The following is a 14808-nucleotide window of genomic DNA, read 5'->3' as shown; positions in this document are numbered from 1 at the left end:
TTGTATCCGTGACAAGTTTAGTGTCAAATTGAATGTCATTAGAGTCTCGTTAGGTTACTATCAAGTTAGACAATTTACTGTCTTTATAATTAAAGTGCTGTCATAACGGATGAAAAGATTTTGCTTTAATAATTAGGTGTTGTAGGGTAGCCATGATTGAAGATGATTAATTTTTTACGTAACAAAAAAAAACACAAAATAAAGTGTGAATGTTTTACTTCAATATTATATGATGGTGACCTCCATTAAAAATTACTGATGCTGTAGGTTTGGTCCTGCTTACATCTCTTGAATCATTCTGTAGAACGGCTATCCGAACACTACACTATATAATATATAAGAGGAGCTTAAGTTTTATTTACCTTTAATAAACAGCTTTTCTTATGTAAGAATTCTTGGCAAACAGAATGATATGCTTATCTTGCAAAGTTAAAACAATGTGAATAACAATATTTAGATGCAAATGCGAATTTTCCACGCGACGGAGATTAAGAAAGGTCCAATAAAACCACCATTTTATTCTGCAAAGGGCACCTGAATATCATACCTACATGAAGTACTGATAGAAAATCAGATACTAAGAGTACATAATATATACCAACAAAGATTTAACAACAGAAATTGTTACTTCTGTGGGCAGTAGGAAATAGTTTGTGTACCCTTGGGTAAAGATTTAGTCATACTCGTACATGATTATAGATAAAGTGTACTCTTTTAGGCGGATTCAATCAGAAAAGAAGAAGGGTTCAGTCGGATTTTTGGACCCGGGTACGTCCTTAAACTACGTCCACAAGAGAGGTATGGGCATTGTGACTGTCATCTCGCTTTATGTGGTAGGGCATAGCACAGCGGATGTCATTCCAGATCTAGAGCAGAGCCCAACTGGAGAAGTACCTCCACCTTACAGAAAACCGCAGCCAAATAACACTAGACCCTACTCATAGTGTTGTGTTCCTGCCGGTGAGTAAGGTTGCCAGAGCTCAGGGGGTTAGGGTCGGCAACGCGCATTTAACTCCTCTGGAGTTGCAGGCGTACATAGGCTACGGAGACTGCTTACCATCAGGCGGGCCGTATGCTTGTTTGCCACCGACGTAGTATAAAAAAATCGGAAAATCAAGCGCTTAAAGGGTGACTCACGCTTGAGTCCGGGCCCATGCATAAAGAAGGCAAGAAAACATCACGTGATCATCGATCACCTGCTATAGAAAACGAAGTGTTGGATACTTTGGCCTGAACCAGGAATGTTTTAGCCTGACTCATTCTTAACTTAAGGTACAAGAGATGTAGATACACCGATTTCCTTTTAGATGGGCTAAATATCATGGGAGTATTTTATATAATTATACCTACTCTTATAAAGTTTCCCGTTAACCATAAAAATCCATATTTGTTCCGTTGCAAAAACAACGTGACTCAAATAAACCCCTCATCTTTAAGAGCAAATTCCAGTTACCATCACGCGATTTTGCCAAAAACCGACCGTTTACATCACATCACTCACTTATATACGATATCGACACTATAAGAAACACATGATACCTTCATTTGAATATTCTGCCTTCTGCAAAGCGAGGGAAATCTTGTGTTTTCAAATTGTTTACTTGACTGTGCTATTTGGAAACGATTCTACTTTGCTGGTATGATTGTATCGGTTTAAGCGCGGTGGGATGATTGGGTCGGCAATATGGAACACCTTTTTGGGGCTTCGTATTTACTCATAGAAGCTCAGATACATTTGATACGGCATGTAAACTTTAAATCTGACCTGACATTTCTCTATGTGCATAATAAAGATAGTTAAGTTTTAAGCTCTGCAAACCCAGTTATTATTTAATTTTATTAGTATTTTGCCAGTAGAGAAAGTCATGAAATTCATATTTTCCATTGAAGGACAACACTGCGCGCCAAATTTTTTTTATAAATGCCGCTTTTTTCTACTGACGCTTTTTTTTCATGATATAGGAGGCAAACGAGCTGACGAATTGCCCAATGGTAAGTGATTACCGTCGCCCATGGACACCCGCAACACCAGAGGGGTTGTTAAATCAGTTGTTGTTGAGAGAACATAAAAAGTCGTCGAAAACGATGTTAAAATATTTTTTTTTTCTACCCCTACACTTCTATTTGTCAATTAAATGACCGCCAGTGATATGAATTCATTAGAAACGTGTCTTGGTGTATAGAATCATAATAGCCGTGTTATTATGAATATTCATACAATATAGTATAATATTTTTTATGCTAATTTCTAGGCAAAGGTCTACAAACCAAATTGATTGACTAGATTTTGTCTCGTTTTGTAACTTCGGCCCTTGAATTTTAAGAACCCTTATTAACTATGTACCTGCTGCACAAAATATTATTACATACATGTTAATAGTGACATCGGTGCTGTGGATAATGTATGATTGATCCCATACCTTCTATATCTTCGCTATTAACTATTTTTGTACCTTATTGCAACGACGTAAGGCCTACAAATAATTTCAGAGTGTGATGTTGGTAAATATCGTAATACATTGTCATTTCATGCGGGCGCCTTGACCGCACTTGGTTTATTTATGATTTTCCCTAACGTATCACTACAGTATCAGTCTAGTGTCAGTCTGTGCAGCATGGATTGTGTCAGATTTAAAATCAACGGAAAATCACATTCAGGTACGATTTTTCTCATCAAAGGAAAAAAACAAATATCTTGCACTCTTACAAACTTAAGTAACCTTTACGTGTTCCATTTCATAACCATTTCATTTTGACGACCAGTTTGGCCTAGTGGATAGTGACCCTGCCTACGAAGCCGATGGTCTCGGGTTCAAATCTTATTTATATTTATTTATATTATTTACTTATTATTTATTAATTGTTGGTGCAATAAAGAATATTTACTTACTTACTTACTTATTTATATTTTATTCCTAAGTCATGGGTGTTTTCTATGTATTTAAGTATTTATAAATATTTATATATTATATAATCAAGCAAAAACCGTATACCTTCACATGAAACGGTACAAAAACACGCGAGTTCGCCGTGACAGCCTTCATGTGGAGGGTTCCGTCTATCAGGGTGTTGACAAGTTCCGCTACCTCGGATGTACAGTCACCGATACAAACACCCGGGAGGAGGAGATTGCACTGCGTATTCAAAACGCACTACGATGTAGTGCAGCCCTCCATAAAGTGTTGGTGTCCAGGCTTCTCAGTAAGAGTACAAAACTAAGAATCTATAAAACCGTCATTCGGCCTATTCTCATGTACGGCTGTGAGGCCTGGACACTAACTCAAAAAGAGGAAAGTCAGCTCCTGATAGCGGAAAGAAAAGTGCTCAGGAAGATCCTGGGACCTGTCCGAAGTGACGACGGCTCCTGGAGGATCCGGAAAAATGCCGAGATCGAAGAGTTGGTGGCTGAGCCCAATATCATAGGCGTAACTAAATCCCACAGACTTCGCTGGCTCGGTCACCTACTCAGAATGGGGGAGGATCGCGTAGTCAAGGAAGCGTACTTGGGGCGACCAACCGGCCGTCGACCGATCGGGCGCCCCAGGTACCGCTGGTGTGATATCGTGGAGGCGGACCTGCGTCGGCTGAATGCCAATTCATGGCAGGAAACCGCGCTGGATCGGGACAGGTGGCGTTCTCTCGTTTCGGAGGCCAAGATTCTTTTTGGATCGCTGAGCCAGAGCAGTTAGTTAGTTAGTTATATATTATATATATCGTTGTCTAAATAAGTACCCTCAACACAAGCCTTATTGAGCTTACTGTGGGGTGGGACTTAGTCAATTTGAGTACTAATGTCCTATAATATATATATATATTTTATAACCTCTACGAGTATGCTCTTTTGGATGAATAAAAGACTGAACTTTTCTTTCGACAGGCAACTAATACTCATCGAGATAATTCTAACAATCCCAAACCAATCGAAAGGTTGCGTAGTTTTACACAGACTTCTGTTCCATCTGTGTCCATTTGGTGTTCATCATCAGATCGATAGTTAAGTGTTGAAAGAAAACTACAGTCAGCGATAAAATCTACTATCAAAACATAAATTTTAGACAAAAAGTTTTCGTAGTGACAGAATTATTATATAAATATTATCAGTGGGCTGCGAGACAAGTTCCGACCTGTCCCTGCTGGAGTATCTGCGCGTGCGCTGTGAGCTGCGCGGGACCAAGTACATGTGTCGCGAGGGAGGTTGTGGCGCATGCGTCGTCGCTGCTGCGAGACCTGGAGAAAAACTAGGCTCTGTTAACTCCGTGAGCGTTAAGTTCTTATTATAGAACTAACAATATTTAATCTCTGCACGCGAATTGATCTGCGTAAAATTCATCAGTGTACACCCTGTCCTTTTAAAGTAACATTGCGGAGCAGACTTTATTCTCTTGTATGGAGTGACAAGATCACACTTATAGTTAGCGCTCAAACTTACGGATCATATACGGCGACCACATTCTCATTCAATTTTGTTAGGTTTAAGATATGTGCGGGTTTAGGTGAATATTAAGGGAACTTAAATTAATCATCTGCTCGCGATACCAACTCGTTTTGTATACAGTAGGCGTCAGGAATCTATGCAGTGTGGCTTAAATCAAATAATTCTATGAGTAACTTTTAAGATCAAAAAGCTTGCAAGTCCTAAATATCTCAATAATTTTACCTTTTTATCGCAGTGTTTAGTGTCAGTGACATCATGTCATGACTGGGAGATTACAACGATAGAGGGCATTGGTAACCGGTTACAAAGCTACCACCCGCTGCAGAAGGCCCTCGCGAAGCTCAACGGCACCCAGGTACTGCTCGCCTGGATGGATCATGGCTATGTACAGGTAGTAAATGTCACAAGTACCTCAACAAAATTAGTATTATTATCTGTACGTATCTAGAGTCCCATTTATTAATGCTACTGGAACATATCCTAAAATATATAACAATGTTAATACAACCAAAATAAACAAGTGCACTGAAATGTAAAACCTGTTATCATGTGTCTGTACAGCCTTTTGCAAAGAAATAAGAACCTTCCCATGTTGGAGATAGAAAATTCATTTGGAAGTAACATCTGCCGCTGCACCGGTTACCGACCTATTCTTGAGGCCTTCAAAAAATTTGCCAGTGATGCGCCAACATCAGATGATTTAATAGACATAGAAGATCTACATATTTGCAAGAAAAATACAAACACATGCCGAAAAACTTGCAAAGAAAGCGACTGGTGCTTAGTAGAGGCACCTGATCCTAATGAACCTCAAAATATAGAAGTGGAGTTAAAAGACGGAAAGTCTTTTCACAAGGTATATACAATTGATGATATCTTTGAAGTGCTAAAGCAGAAAGGAGATGAAGACTACATGTTAGTAGCAGGAAATACAGCTAAAGGTATGATTTCGAATTGGGTGTTTAAAGTTGTTGATAAAATTACGTGGCGATTATTTTTCATTATGAAAACGCATTTCAATATAACAACGCATTTAGGATGCTGATGGGGCTTTTACGCCATTATGCGTAAACGTGCGGCATCCCTGATGCAACGCATGTGCGCCAGCTCCAACAGCCTCCTACGCGTGGTGGCCAGCAGGCTTGATTGTCTGTTCCAGCACCACTATATGAAATTACATGTCCGGTGACAGCGGGCAATCTAGACTACGCAGTTAGGATAGAAAAGTATTTTTAGTTTTTGTTTTAGCCTAAAGTAATACTAACATTATTTTTATTGTTTTGTTACACTGTTACTAACCAAGATATGAATACCTAATGTGTCTGAAATGAAGTTTTCAATTCAATTCAATTATTTATTAATTTCTAGGAGTGATCCCTATTGAAGAATATCCCCGAGTCATTATAGATATAAGCAACATTGATGAATTAAAAGGGTACCATCTCGACCAGAATTTGATTCTAGGTGCAGGTTCGACTTTGAATGAAACTATCAATATATTTAAGAGCGTAGCTTCTACGGAAGACAATTTCTGGTACCTTCAAAAGTTGCAAAAACATTTGCAATTGGTAGCTCATATTCCTGTCAGAAATGTAAGTTGCGTTTTTTGATATCATAATTCTATTTGCTTGTTTATTTAGAACCTGAGTTATTCTAAGACAAGAGGTTTTTAACATAATGACGAATAGGATGATATAAAACGTAAACAGTTTGATTTAATTTCTTGATGAGCAATGTTTATAAATATGTGTCTATCGCATTTTGTTAACTTAGTTGGGGACGATTGCTGGCAACCTTATGATCAAACACCATCATAATAAGTTCCAATCCGATGTTTTTCTTCTACTTGAGACCGTTGGTGCATACATCACTATAAGTAAGTTGTTAGAAAAATAAATGCCAATAAAACTTTTATCGAGCAATTTCACAATCGTTATATTTTTGCTTTAGTGGACACCGAGAAACAAGGAAAAAAGTTAGCTTTACAAGATTTCCTCAAAGTGGATATGCGAAGTAAAATAATTTTAAATGTTTTGCTTCCTCCTTTGAGTCGGGACTACAGATTTGAGTCGTTCAAGGTAAACTATGATACAATTATGAACCGAAAACAAAAGATACATAATCACAGAATAATTATTACAAACTAGAAAAATTCGCATTATTAATGTCGACACAATGGGGTTGGCAACTGACGAAGGTTTGCATAGATGGTGCCATCATACCTTTCCTCTGACTCTAGTTTTTTTCTATGAGGTTTGGCTTGCTCATAAAAAAAAAAACAAACAAACAAAAAAGACACAACTGTAGGGACTCTCAGGAAAAGTTATGCTGGCGTCGTCTATAAACTACTTCGACCGGCCAACCCCACTGGTAATCTCACTGTGGCTTTTACCTAATTGCCACAGAGCATTAAATAGTTTGTAAAGAAGTGTTCCAACATTTGAGACACCATTTAATCTTTGCATATCCGTGGCTTTTCAACATTTCTTTTCAAAAGGGTTTTATAAAAAAATTACTTTTCAAAATTTCAGGTTATGCCTCGTGCTCAATCTGCATACGCCATTGTCAACGCCAGCTTCTTATACAAACTAGATTCTTCCAACACAGTAAAAGAGGCTAGAATATTGTACGGAGCCCTAAACCCAAGCTTCGTGCACGCCTTTAAAACAGAGGAATTCTTAAAAGGAAAGAATTTGTTTACGAATGAAAATTTACAAAAAGCCATTGAGGTTTTAAAGAGCGAGGTAGTAGTAGAAGAAAATGTTCCGCAAGCTTCAGCTAACTACAGAAGAAATCTCACTATTAATTTGTTTTACAAAGTAAGTACTTAAGTAGACACGAGTAGATAGATAGAATACTCCTTATTGCAGAAATAGTTTCAGAAAAAACACTAGTGAATAAAGAAAAGCAATCTACAGCATCCCTTAATAATACCATTTAGTAATCATTTGTAAAATGCTGACAAATCAGCATTTAAAATATTCAAGTAATAGTCCCGGTTTAGCCTATTTTGACCTATACTGACTGAGCATCGCCCGGCATGCTTTTGGCCGATTTATGTTTTCTCGCAGAGTCTTCTCTCACTATGTCCCGTAAACGAGATGGACTCAAATTTTGCATCAGGCGGGACAGTCCTGAGCCAAATGCGTCCTGTATCTGATGCAAAACAGGAATTCACTACTAACACCCTAATGTATCCGATCAGCCAACCAGTTGAAAAAGTTGAAGCTTTGGTGAGTTAACATAATAAATAGCTTATAAGAATACATATTTTGAAGCCTAGCTAAGTACCCAACGGTTGGATAAAGGCCTCCTCTTTTTCCATAAATTGCTTTTACTCGTAACGAGGATAAACTCCCACCACTCGTTGCTATGAATATATGCCAAGTGAGACAGGGCAACGCTTGTCTTCCAGATGAATGCAGACGGTGGGCAAAAAGTAACTAAGATATCTGGAGCACAGATGACCTAGACACAATATTCATAAGTAGCAACGAACAGATAATTTGTAAATATTTATTTTTATTTCTATAAAATCACTATATTGGTACATAGATCCAGTGCGCTGGCGAGGCTCCATATTCCGAGGATTTGCCAAGCATGCCGTGCGAGGTATTCGGCAGTTTCGTACTCGCAACCATTCCGCTCGGCGACATTGACAACATCGACCCCAGCGAGGCCCTTGTGAGTTTTTTCAACGTTTTACGGAAGCGATCAGATCAGGTCAGATAATAAATCTGACCTTCAGATTTAAGAGACTAAAATAGATCGTATACGATTTAACTATTGCAAGCTACATCACCAATATTAATACTGGCCTACTGTCACTAATTAGGATTTTTTTATTTCAGAAACATTCTGGCGTTATCGCTTTTTACTCTGCCAAAGATATTCCAGGAGTAAATTCTTTTACTCCTGGCCTCAACAATCTTATCTACCAAGAAAAAGAAGAAGTATTCTGTTCAGGTTCAATCAAATATCATGGTCAAGTTATTGGACTAGTTGTGGCTGAGTCTAGAGCCATTGCAGAATACGCTTCCAAATTGGTGAACGTTAACCCTTAACCACCTACCTACCGTCTCACAGACTCATTCAATAAAAAAAATGGTATAATTTCTAAGTGTGAGCATCGGAGAAACGTGTGTGTCCTTGTACCTTCCTCCCTCCCGCCTCAGTGCCGCGTCACCGCTCGCCGAGGTCGGTCGTGCACGCGTTTAGTTTTGATGAGTATATTTCTGCCTCGGCCCGTCTCTGAGACGGGTGGTAGGTGCTTACGTTTTTTTTCTTGGGGTCTCGGAGACGGGTTGTAGGAGGCTACGTAACTATGCACTCTTATTTTCTTTACCAAGGCAACTGTTTGTCTAGTATAATAGTCGGTGTCCTTGTCTTCGTAAAAGTACACTTATTATTTTATGAGCGACGAATATTACTTTAAAAGTTTTAAGTGTTTTTCTATGCATCTAAGTAGGTTTGTAAATACTTAAAAATGCTCTAAATTGCATACTTTTCCACAACTACAACGATCATTTGCCAACACTCCAAAACGCTAATGGTGTTGACGAACGCTTGGAAGTGCGCAAAACCTGCTCTACGTGTGACCCGAAGAAGAAACGCAGAACCCAGTACATGTGTTTCGAATGCAAAAAACCAATTTGCCTAGAATGTGCGAACAAATTGTGCATTCGCTGCCGCGAAAAGCAGTAACTTGGTGGTCTGCAATTTTATTAAAATAGTGCCTTTTTTGTAGCGTTATATTGCTAATTAGCTTCGTTGATTATTAAATAATAAGAAATAATTACTTGGATCTCTATAAGAAGTTATAATTTTCGTTGATCTCACCTTTTAAAGGATAAATTGTTCCTAGAGTAAAATTAAAGACTGGCGCCATATGTTTTTGAGAAAAATATGTTATGTTCGTGTTTTTGATGTTATTTTTATATTAATAAACAATTTAACTTGGGTAATTGTTGTTTCTATTTCCAAAAACCTATATAAACCATAACATTTAAAATATAAGGTCGATATTATGTAGCCGTCCTAAGGACGGGAGGTAGGTGCATGTGTAATAAAAATAGTAGGTAGGTAGTTAAGGGTTAAATATAGAAATGTAACAAAACCTGTCATAGATGTAAGAGAAGCAATAAAGAGCCCTGATAGAAATATTATGGTTTATGAGCAGGGTGGTACTAGTGTGGATACAGATCTGTTTAAAGTTATAAAAGGAACGCAGACAATTTTTGCGCAGCAGCACTTTTGTATGGAGACACTGGTTAGTGTCGTGAAACCAACGGAGGAAGGTCTGGAGGTGCACTGTACTACGCAGCACATGGATCTTGTGCAGATGATGATATCAAGAGCTCTTAAAATACCGGAAAATAAGTAAGTATATTTTAAACTGGATTCGCAAAATGTAAGCAAAGCGACGGTTAGATTAAGTTAGAGATATATATGGACAGAAATATCAGCAGTTAGCGGTCTGGAATTTATTCGATGAGAAAAACAAATTAGTTTGGCAAAGATTTCATGTTTGGAACAAGCTTTAATCGCTGACTGTACTTTTCTTCCCACAGACATCGAGATAATTCTAAAAACACAATTAGGTTGCATTGTTTTATCACAGAGTTTCTATGGAGCTCGATGGTACCATAATATTGCATTTGTCACCCGACTTACATTTATGTATGTACATTTTCAACTTCATCGTAAACCGGGAAGTGGGTGAAATGAAACTTGCAGTATTTGACCCGAACAAACATACATAGGTACATTGCAAGATAAATAAAAGCTTGTAAAAAAAGGTTCAGATGTTGCACCATGTTAAGCAAAATGTAAGTACTTACCGAAAATCAAGGCTTATACTATGATGATATTACTGATATTTCCCGTTAATCTCAGGATAGACGTAATTGTCCGCCGCCTGGGAGGAGCGTACGGCCTGAAGATCTCCCGCGGCTCGCAGGTCGCGGTGGCGAGCGCGCTGGTGGCGCACAAGCTGAACCGGCCCTGCCGCATCATACTGCCGTTCACCACGCTCGCCAGGGCCGTAGGCAAGCGGCTGCCTTGCCACACTGAATATGAGGTTTGCTACTATGATTTTCATCCTGGATTCAGGCCATGGGTAGCACACATTCTACCTGCAAATATAATATTTAACAAAAATATATGTACAGTCCCCATCAATAGTAGCAGGTGAAACAATGCATCAAGAATATATGCCACCCTTTTTTTTTTAACGTTGGGGAAATGCTTTTACGCATGCCACCTAGTCTGGGGGAAACCAGGGGCGATGACGGACTAACCAGTCTACTACCGTCTAAAACCACCAACGAATGCCGGCTTCGCCTTAGATGGAGTGCCGCAGGGTCGCTATCAGCATTCGACCGCGTGTAAGAATATATGCCACCCTGGAATACTCGCACTTTAAATAGAGATATACATATCTCAAAAGTATCTCTCACGGTCTAAATATTCTACATACAGAAATATATCTCGTTTCGTTTAGCTATTAGAGAATGGTAGATACTTTTGACGCGTAGTCTGATCCGCTACTTTTGATATTGATATAGGAGGCAAACTAGCAGAAGAATCCGCTAATTGTATGCAATTACCGTCACATTATTATTTTGCGATTTGTATTTGTAGATATACGATTGTCAAATCGGGCTATGGCCCGATGAACTTATCTTACAGTATCTTCAGGGTCACAGCTATTATATCCCTCGTTTTACTTTTTAGGTCGCAGTGGATCCGTATGGAAAAATTCAACTTTGCAAAGAATACATGCACATGGACAATGGATATGTCATCGACGAGCCACTATTCGCCCCCGTGTTGGACGTGTACAACAACTGCTACGACAAGCTACGCTGGATGTTCAGGGTTTTTAGTGTCACCACTGATACAGCCAGTAACACTTGGTGCCGGTCACCAGGTCAGTAAACTCAGCATAATCTCAGTTTATCACCTATCACTTTACTCTTACTAACCGTTCGCAATTTATTCTTTGAAAATTTTATCCAGCCGGCGTCGGATCGCGAGATACCTTTGAAGCTAAGTTATTGCTATTCTATTTTCAGGGACACTTGAAGCTATTGCTGCTTGTGAATTCATCTTAGAACGTTTATCTTACGAGATGTCAATAGATCCGCTAGCAGTAAGACTAGCGAATCTAGATCCTACTTCTATTGAGCTCGTGGAGATGGTGGAGAAAATGAAACGTGATGCTGACTACGCAGACAGACGACGCGCTGTCGACAAGTTTAATTCAGAGAACAGGTGGAAGAAAAAGGGTTTGAGATGGTCTCTCCTCCGCTGGCAGCCTGTCGGCAGCCAGTACTTTGACGTGAACATGTCAGTTTATAACGATGATGGCTCTGTCTCCATAACCCATGGCGGAATTGAGATGGGACAAGGTCTTAACACCAAAGCCGTTCAAATCGCTGCATATTTTCTTGGTGTTCCCATGGAGAAGATTCAAATCAAAGCGAATCAAACACATATGACTCCAAATGGTCTTTTATCTGGGGGAAGTTTGACTTCAATAAATGTTGGGATAGGAGTACAGAGATGCTGTGAGCAGATTTTAGCGCGATTAGCTCCTCTTAAAGTTGGTCTACTGAACCCTTCTTGGGAGTTCTTGGTAAAATTGGCATATAATGCTAGTATAGATCTTCAAGCTCATGCTTTCGTATCAATGATAGACACACAGAAATATGCAGTACATGGGGTGACGTTAGCTGAAGTAGAAGTCGACATTCTGACTGGAGAGTGGGAGCTGCTGAGGGTTGACCTTCTGGAGGACGCGGGAATGAGCATTAGCCCAGGAATAGATGTCGGACAAGTAAGAAAAATCAATAAAATTACTAACACCACCAATAGCCACTACGGCTCTGTGAGTTGTGAATCTCGTGAAACTTCATATGCTCTGTCATTTTGAAAAATGTTAATATTTGAAGCGACACGATAACAAAACAAACAATCGAATTTTGCTGATCTCAAAATTTCATGAGAATTGGTTTAGTAATGCGACTAAATCTAGGACATTAGGACCAACTTAATGTTATCAGATGGTGTAATCTATATTGCTGGTCTTTTGCCAGGTGGAAGGCGCTTTCATCATGGGCCTGGGGTACTGGACAACGGAGCACATGGTGTACGACTCCGACACGGGCGAGGTGCTCACGGATCGCCCCTGGAACTACCACGTGCCGCAGGCCAGGGACATCCCGCAGGACTTCCGAGTGTATTTCAAGGACAAGTCTTATTCGGAAATTAGGACACTCGGTGCTAAGTGTAAGGGATTTTATATTATTTTCATGGTTTACAAGCGGTAGAAGGTTTATAAAAGGTACTGGTAGCTAGATTCCGTGTGGTATACTGGTGCCACGGTGTGGAATAATCAAACAATGAATTTTGGCATGAATTTTGGCTCTGGAGACACTTATTTCTCATAAGAATTTATAACAATTCACTTACATGAGAATTAGGAGTAAATAAGTTAACAATGTACGGGTGAGCGTATGCATGCATATTTACATTCACACAATACTAACAAGTGCCTTAAATTACCTTAAAATATATATATACTTCTTCTTTTGATTTCATACTCTTCTCATTTTCTTATATGTTTAGAATGTCGCAATAAATACATTGATATGTGTATACGAGGCTTCCTCGTTAGTAGGTACCTAAATACTTAAAATCTCTCTGGGGCTTGTGGTTCCCTTTATATAATAGAGCTTCATTTCCATAAAACTGATAATCATTTATAAACAAGATGTATTGTGTTCTAGACACAGGTTCCAATAAACTCATTTTACGAGGGCATTAAAACCGACGACACACTCTTTTAGTGTCGCGTGTCTGAATTAAGTTTATATTCGGATAATGACCCAAAGGTGGTCTGGATGAGCTTTTTAGCGATAAGATCGCCTCTTGTTTACCTGTCCTTGTATTTCTGTTTTCTATTGTATTTTTTTCTTTTATTCAGGTGTGCAATACAGAGTTTTTACATTGTATTGTGACTGCTACACATGTTACAGATTGAACGTTTCAACATAATATATGTTTATTTCAACAGCAACGCTGCTGTAAACCCTCTCTGAATGTAACGTCGATAACTCGCGCTAGAATTGTCCGGGTCCGGATGGATGATCACGTAATGTTTTTATAGAAAACGCGGTGACAACTCGACATCGACTGTTAGAGTGATCAGCTGATTATCCTTTATTGTGGTGCCGTCGCTTTTACTTTACATTGTTTGTTTATATTTACAGCGATCGGCGAGCCCCCAATCTGCATGTCGGTGGCGGTGCCACTAGCTTTACGGGAAGCTATCGCCGCTTCCAGGAGTGACGCTGGGAAACCACTTAACGAGTGGTTTCAGATAGGTAATGTTTACATATTTAGTGATAGGAGACCCCCAATCTCTATGTCGGTGTGAGAGGAAATGATTAATCCGTCAATTCTGGCACTGTTAGATTTAATGAATTCAAGATCATCACATTTCGAATTCATTGTATTACGTAGCATTTCATAAACGATACTGATGATGAATAAAACCATACTACATTAGGACTACAGGTAGGTTTGTAAGAATACCAATAGAGCCTTTTGTAATAAGTTCTATATCAAGCAGTAAGAGAAGATAAATGAGATTATTATGATAGGTATGTTATTTTTTCAGATGGGCCATACACAAGAGAGGCTATTCACATGCACACTGAGACGAATAGTAGCGAGTTCAAATTTAAAAAATAAAGTTCCTTTTAACTCTTTTCGTTCTGGTGGTTATCTGTAATAACCACCTTTTATCGACCAATTTGTTTAGTAACAGAGCCATCTATGGTTAAAGTATCCTATTACGTGGTCAACAAGAAGGCCTAAGTTGGATAACAATGTCATTCGCAGTTCGCTCGACGGCTGTTTGTTGAACTAAATTTTTATTCGAAAACCGCCGTTTACGGAAATGTGAAAGTGTGATTTTGCTGGCAAGTAAAAAAATTATAAATAATCGTTTTTTTGCTGTGTTTTGTGATACGTATTATGAAATATACTTATTCATTTATTTTAAGTGAAAAATATTTACATTTAGATTTATAACTTTTGGTAGAAGTGAACTTATTCAAAGTGGTTAACAGCGATAACCACCGTGGCACAATTGTTTTTTTTACTCGATTTTTTTTTTTGTAAAAAATAGTTTCACATGTAATAAAAAGTGTTAAATATTCAGGTTTTAAAAGGTACCTTTAGGTAAAAGCTGACTTATTCAAGGTGGTTAACAGCGATGACCACCGTGACACAAATATTTAGGTATTAAAAAAGGTTTAGGTAATAATATACTTCAAAACGGTCATAAATATAATAATTATTTC

General features: G+C 38.7%; 1 protein-coding gene and 1 pseudogene across 1 annotated transcript; both read left to right on the top strand.

The window, feature by feature from the left end:
- Window positions 1–2600: 2600 nt before the first annotated feature.
- Window positions 2601–8499, top strand: LOC133525889 (uncharacterized; annotated as a pseudogene).
- A 1033-nt stretch (window positions 8500–9532) lies between these two features.
- Window positions 9533–14212, top strand: LOC133525463 (uncharacterized). Its single transcript, XM_061861715.1, has 7 exons — window positions 9533–9814; window positions 10331–10514; window positions 11171–11366; window positions 11512–12275; window positions 12535–12727; window positions 13711–13824; window positions 14121–14212. The coding sequence occupies exons 1-7, from the start codon at window positions 9600–9602 to the stop codon at window positions 14192–14194; spliced, it is 1740 nt and encodes a 579-aa protein (XP_061717699.1). The 5' UTR covers window positions 9533–9599; the 3' UTR covers window positions 14195–14212.
- Window positions 14213–14808: the final 596 nt, after the last annotated feature.

The sequence above is a fragment of the Cydia pomonella genome, chromosome 15 (genome assembly GCF_033807575.1).
Source record: "Cydia pomonella isolate Wapato2018A chromosome 15, ilCydPomo1, whole genome shotgun sequence".
In the NCBI taxonomy this organism is placed as follows: Eukaryota; Metazoa; Arthropoda; class Insecta; order Lepidoptera; family Tortricidae; genus Cydia; species Cydia pomonella.
The sequence above is the reverse complement of the archived record's forward strand: the minus strand, read 5'-3'. Positions and strand labels throughout refer to the sequence as shown.

Coding starts and splice junctions, on each gene's coding strand:
- LOC133525463 (XM_061861715.1), top strand. CDS start 9,600: ATGGTTTATGAGCAGGGTGGTACTAGTGTGGATACAGATCTGTTTAAA. Junction 10,515..11,170: donor CTTGCCACACTGAATATGAG/GTTTGCTACTAT, acceptor TTTACTTTTTAG/GTCGCAGTGGATCCGTATGG. Junction 12,276..12,534: donor CAGGAATAGATGTCGGACAA/GTAAGAAAAATC, acceptor GTCTTTTGCCAG/GTGGAAGGCGCTTTCATCAT.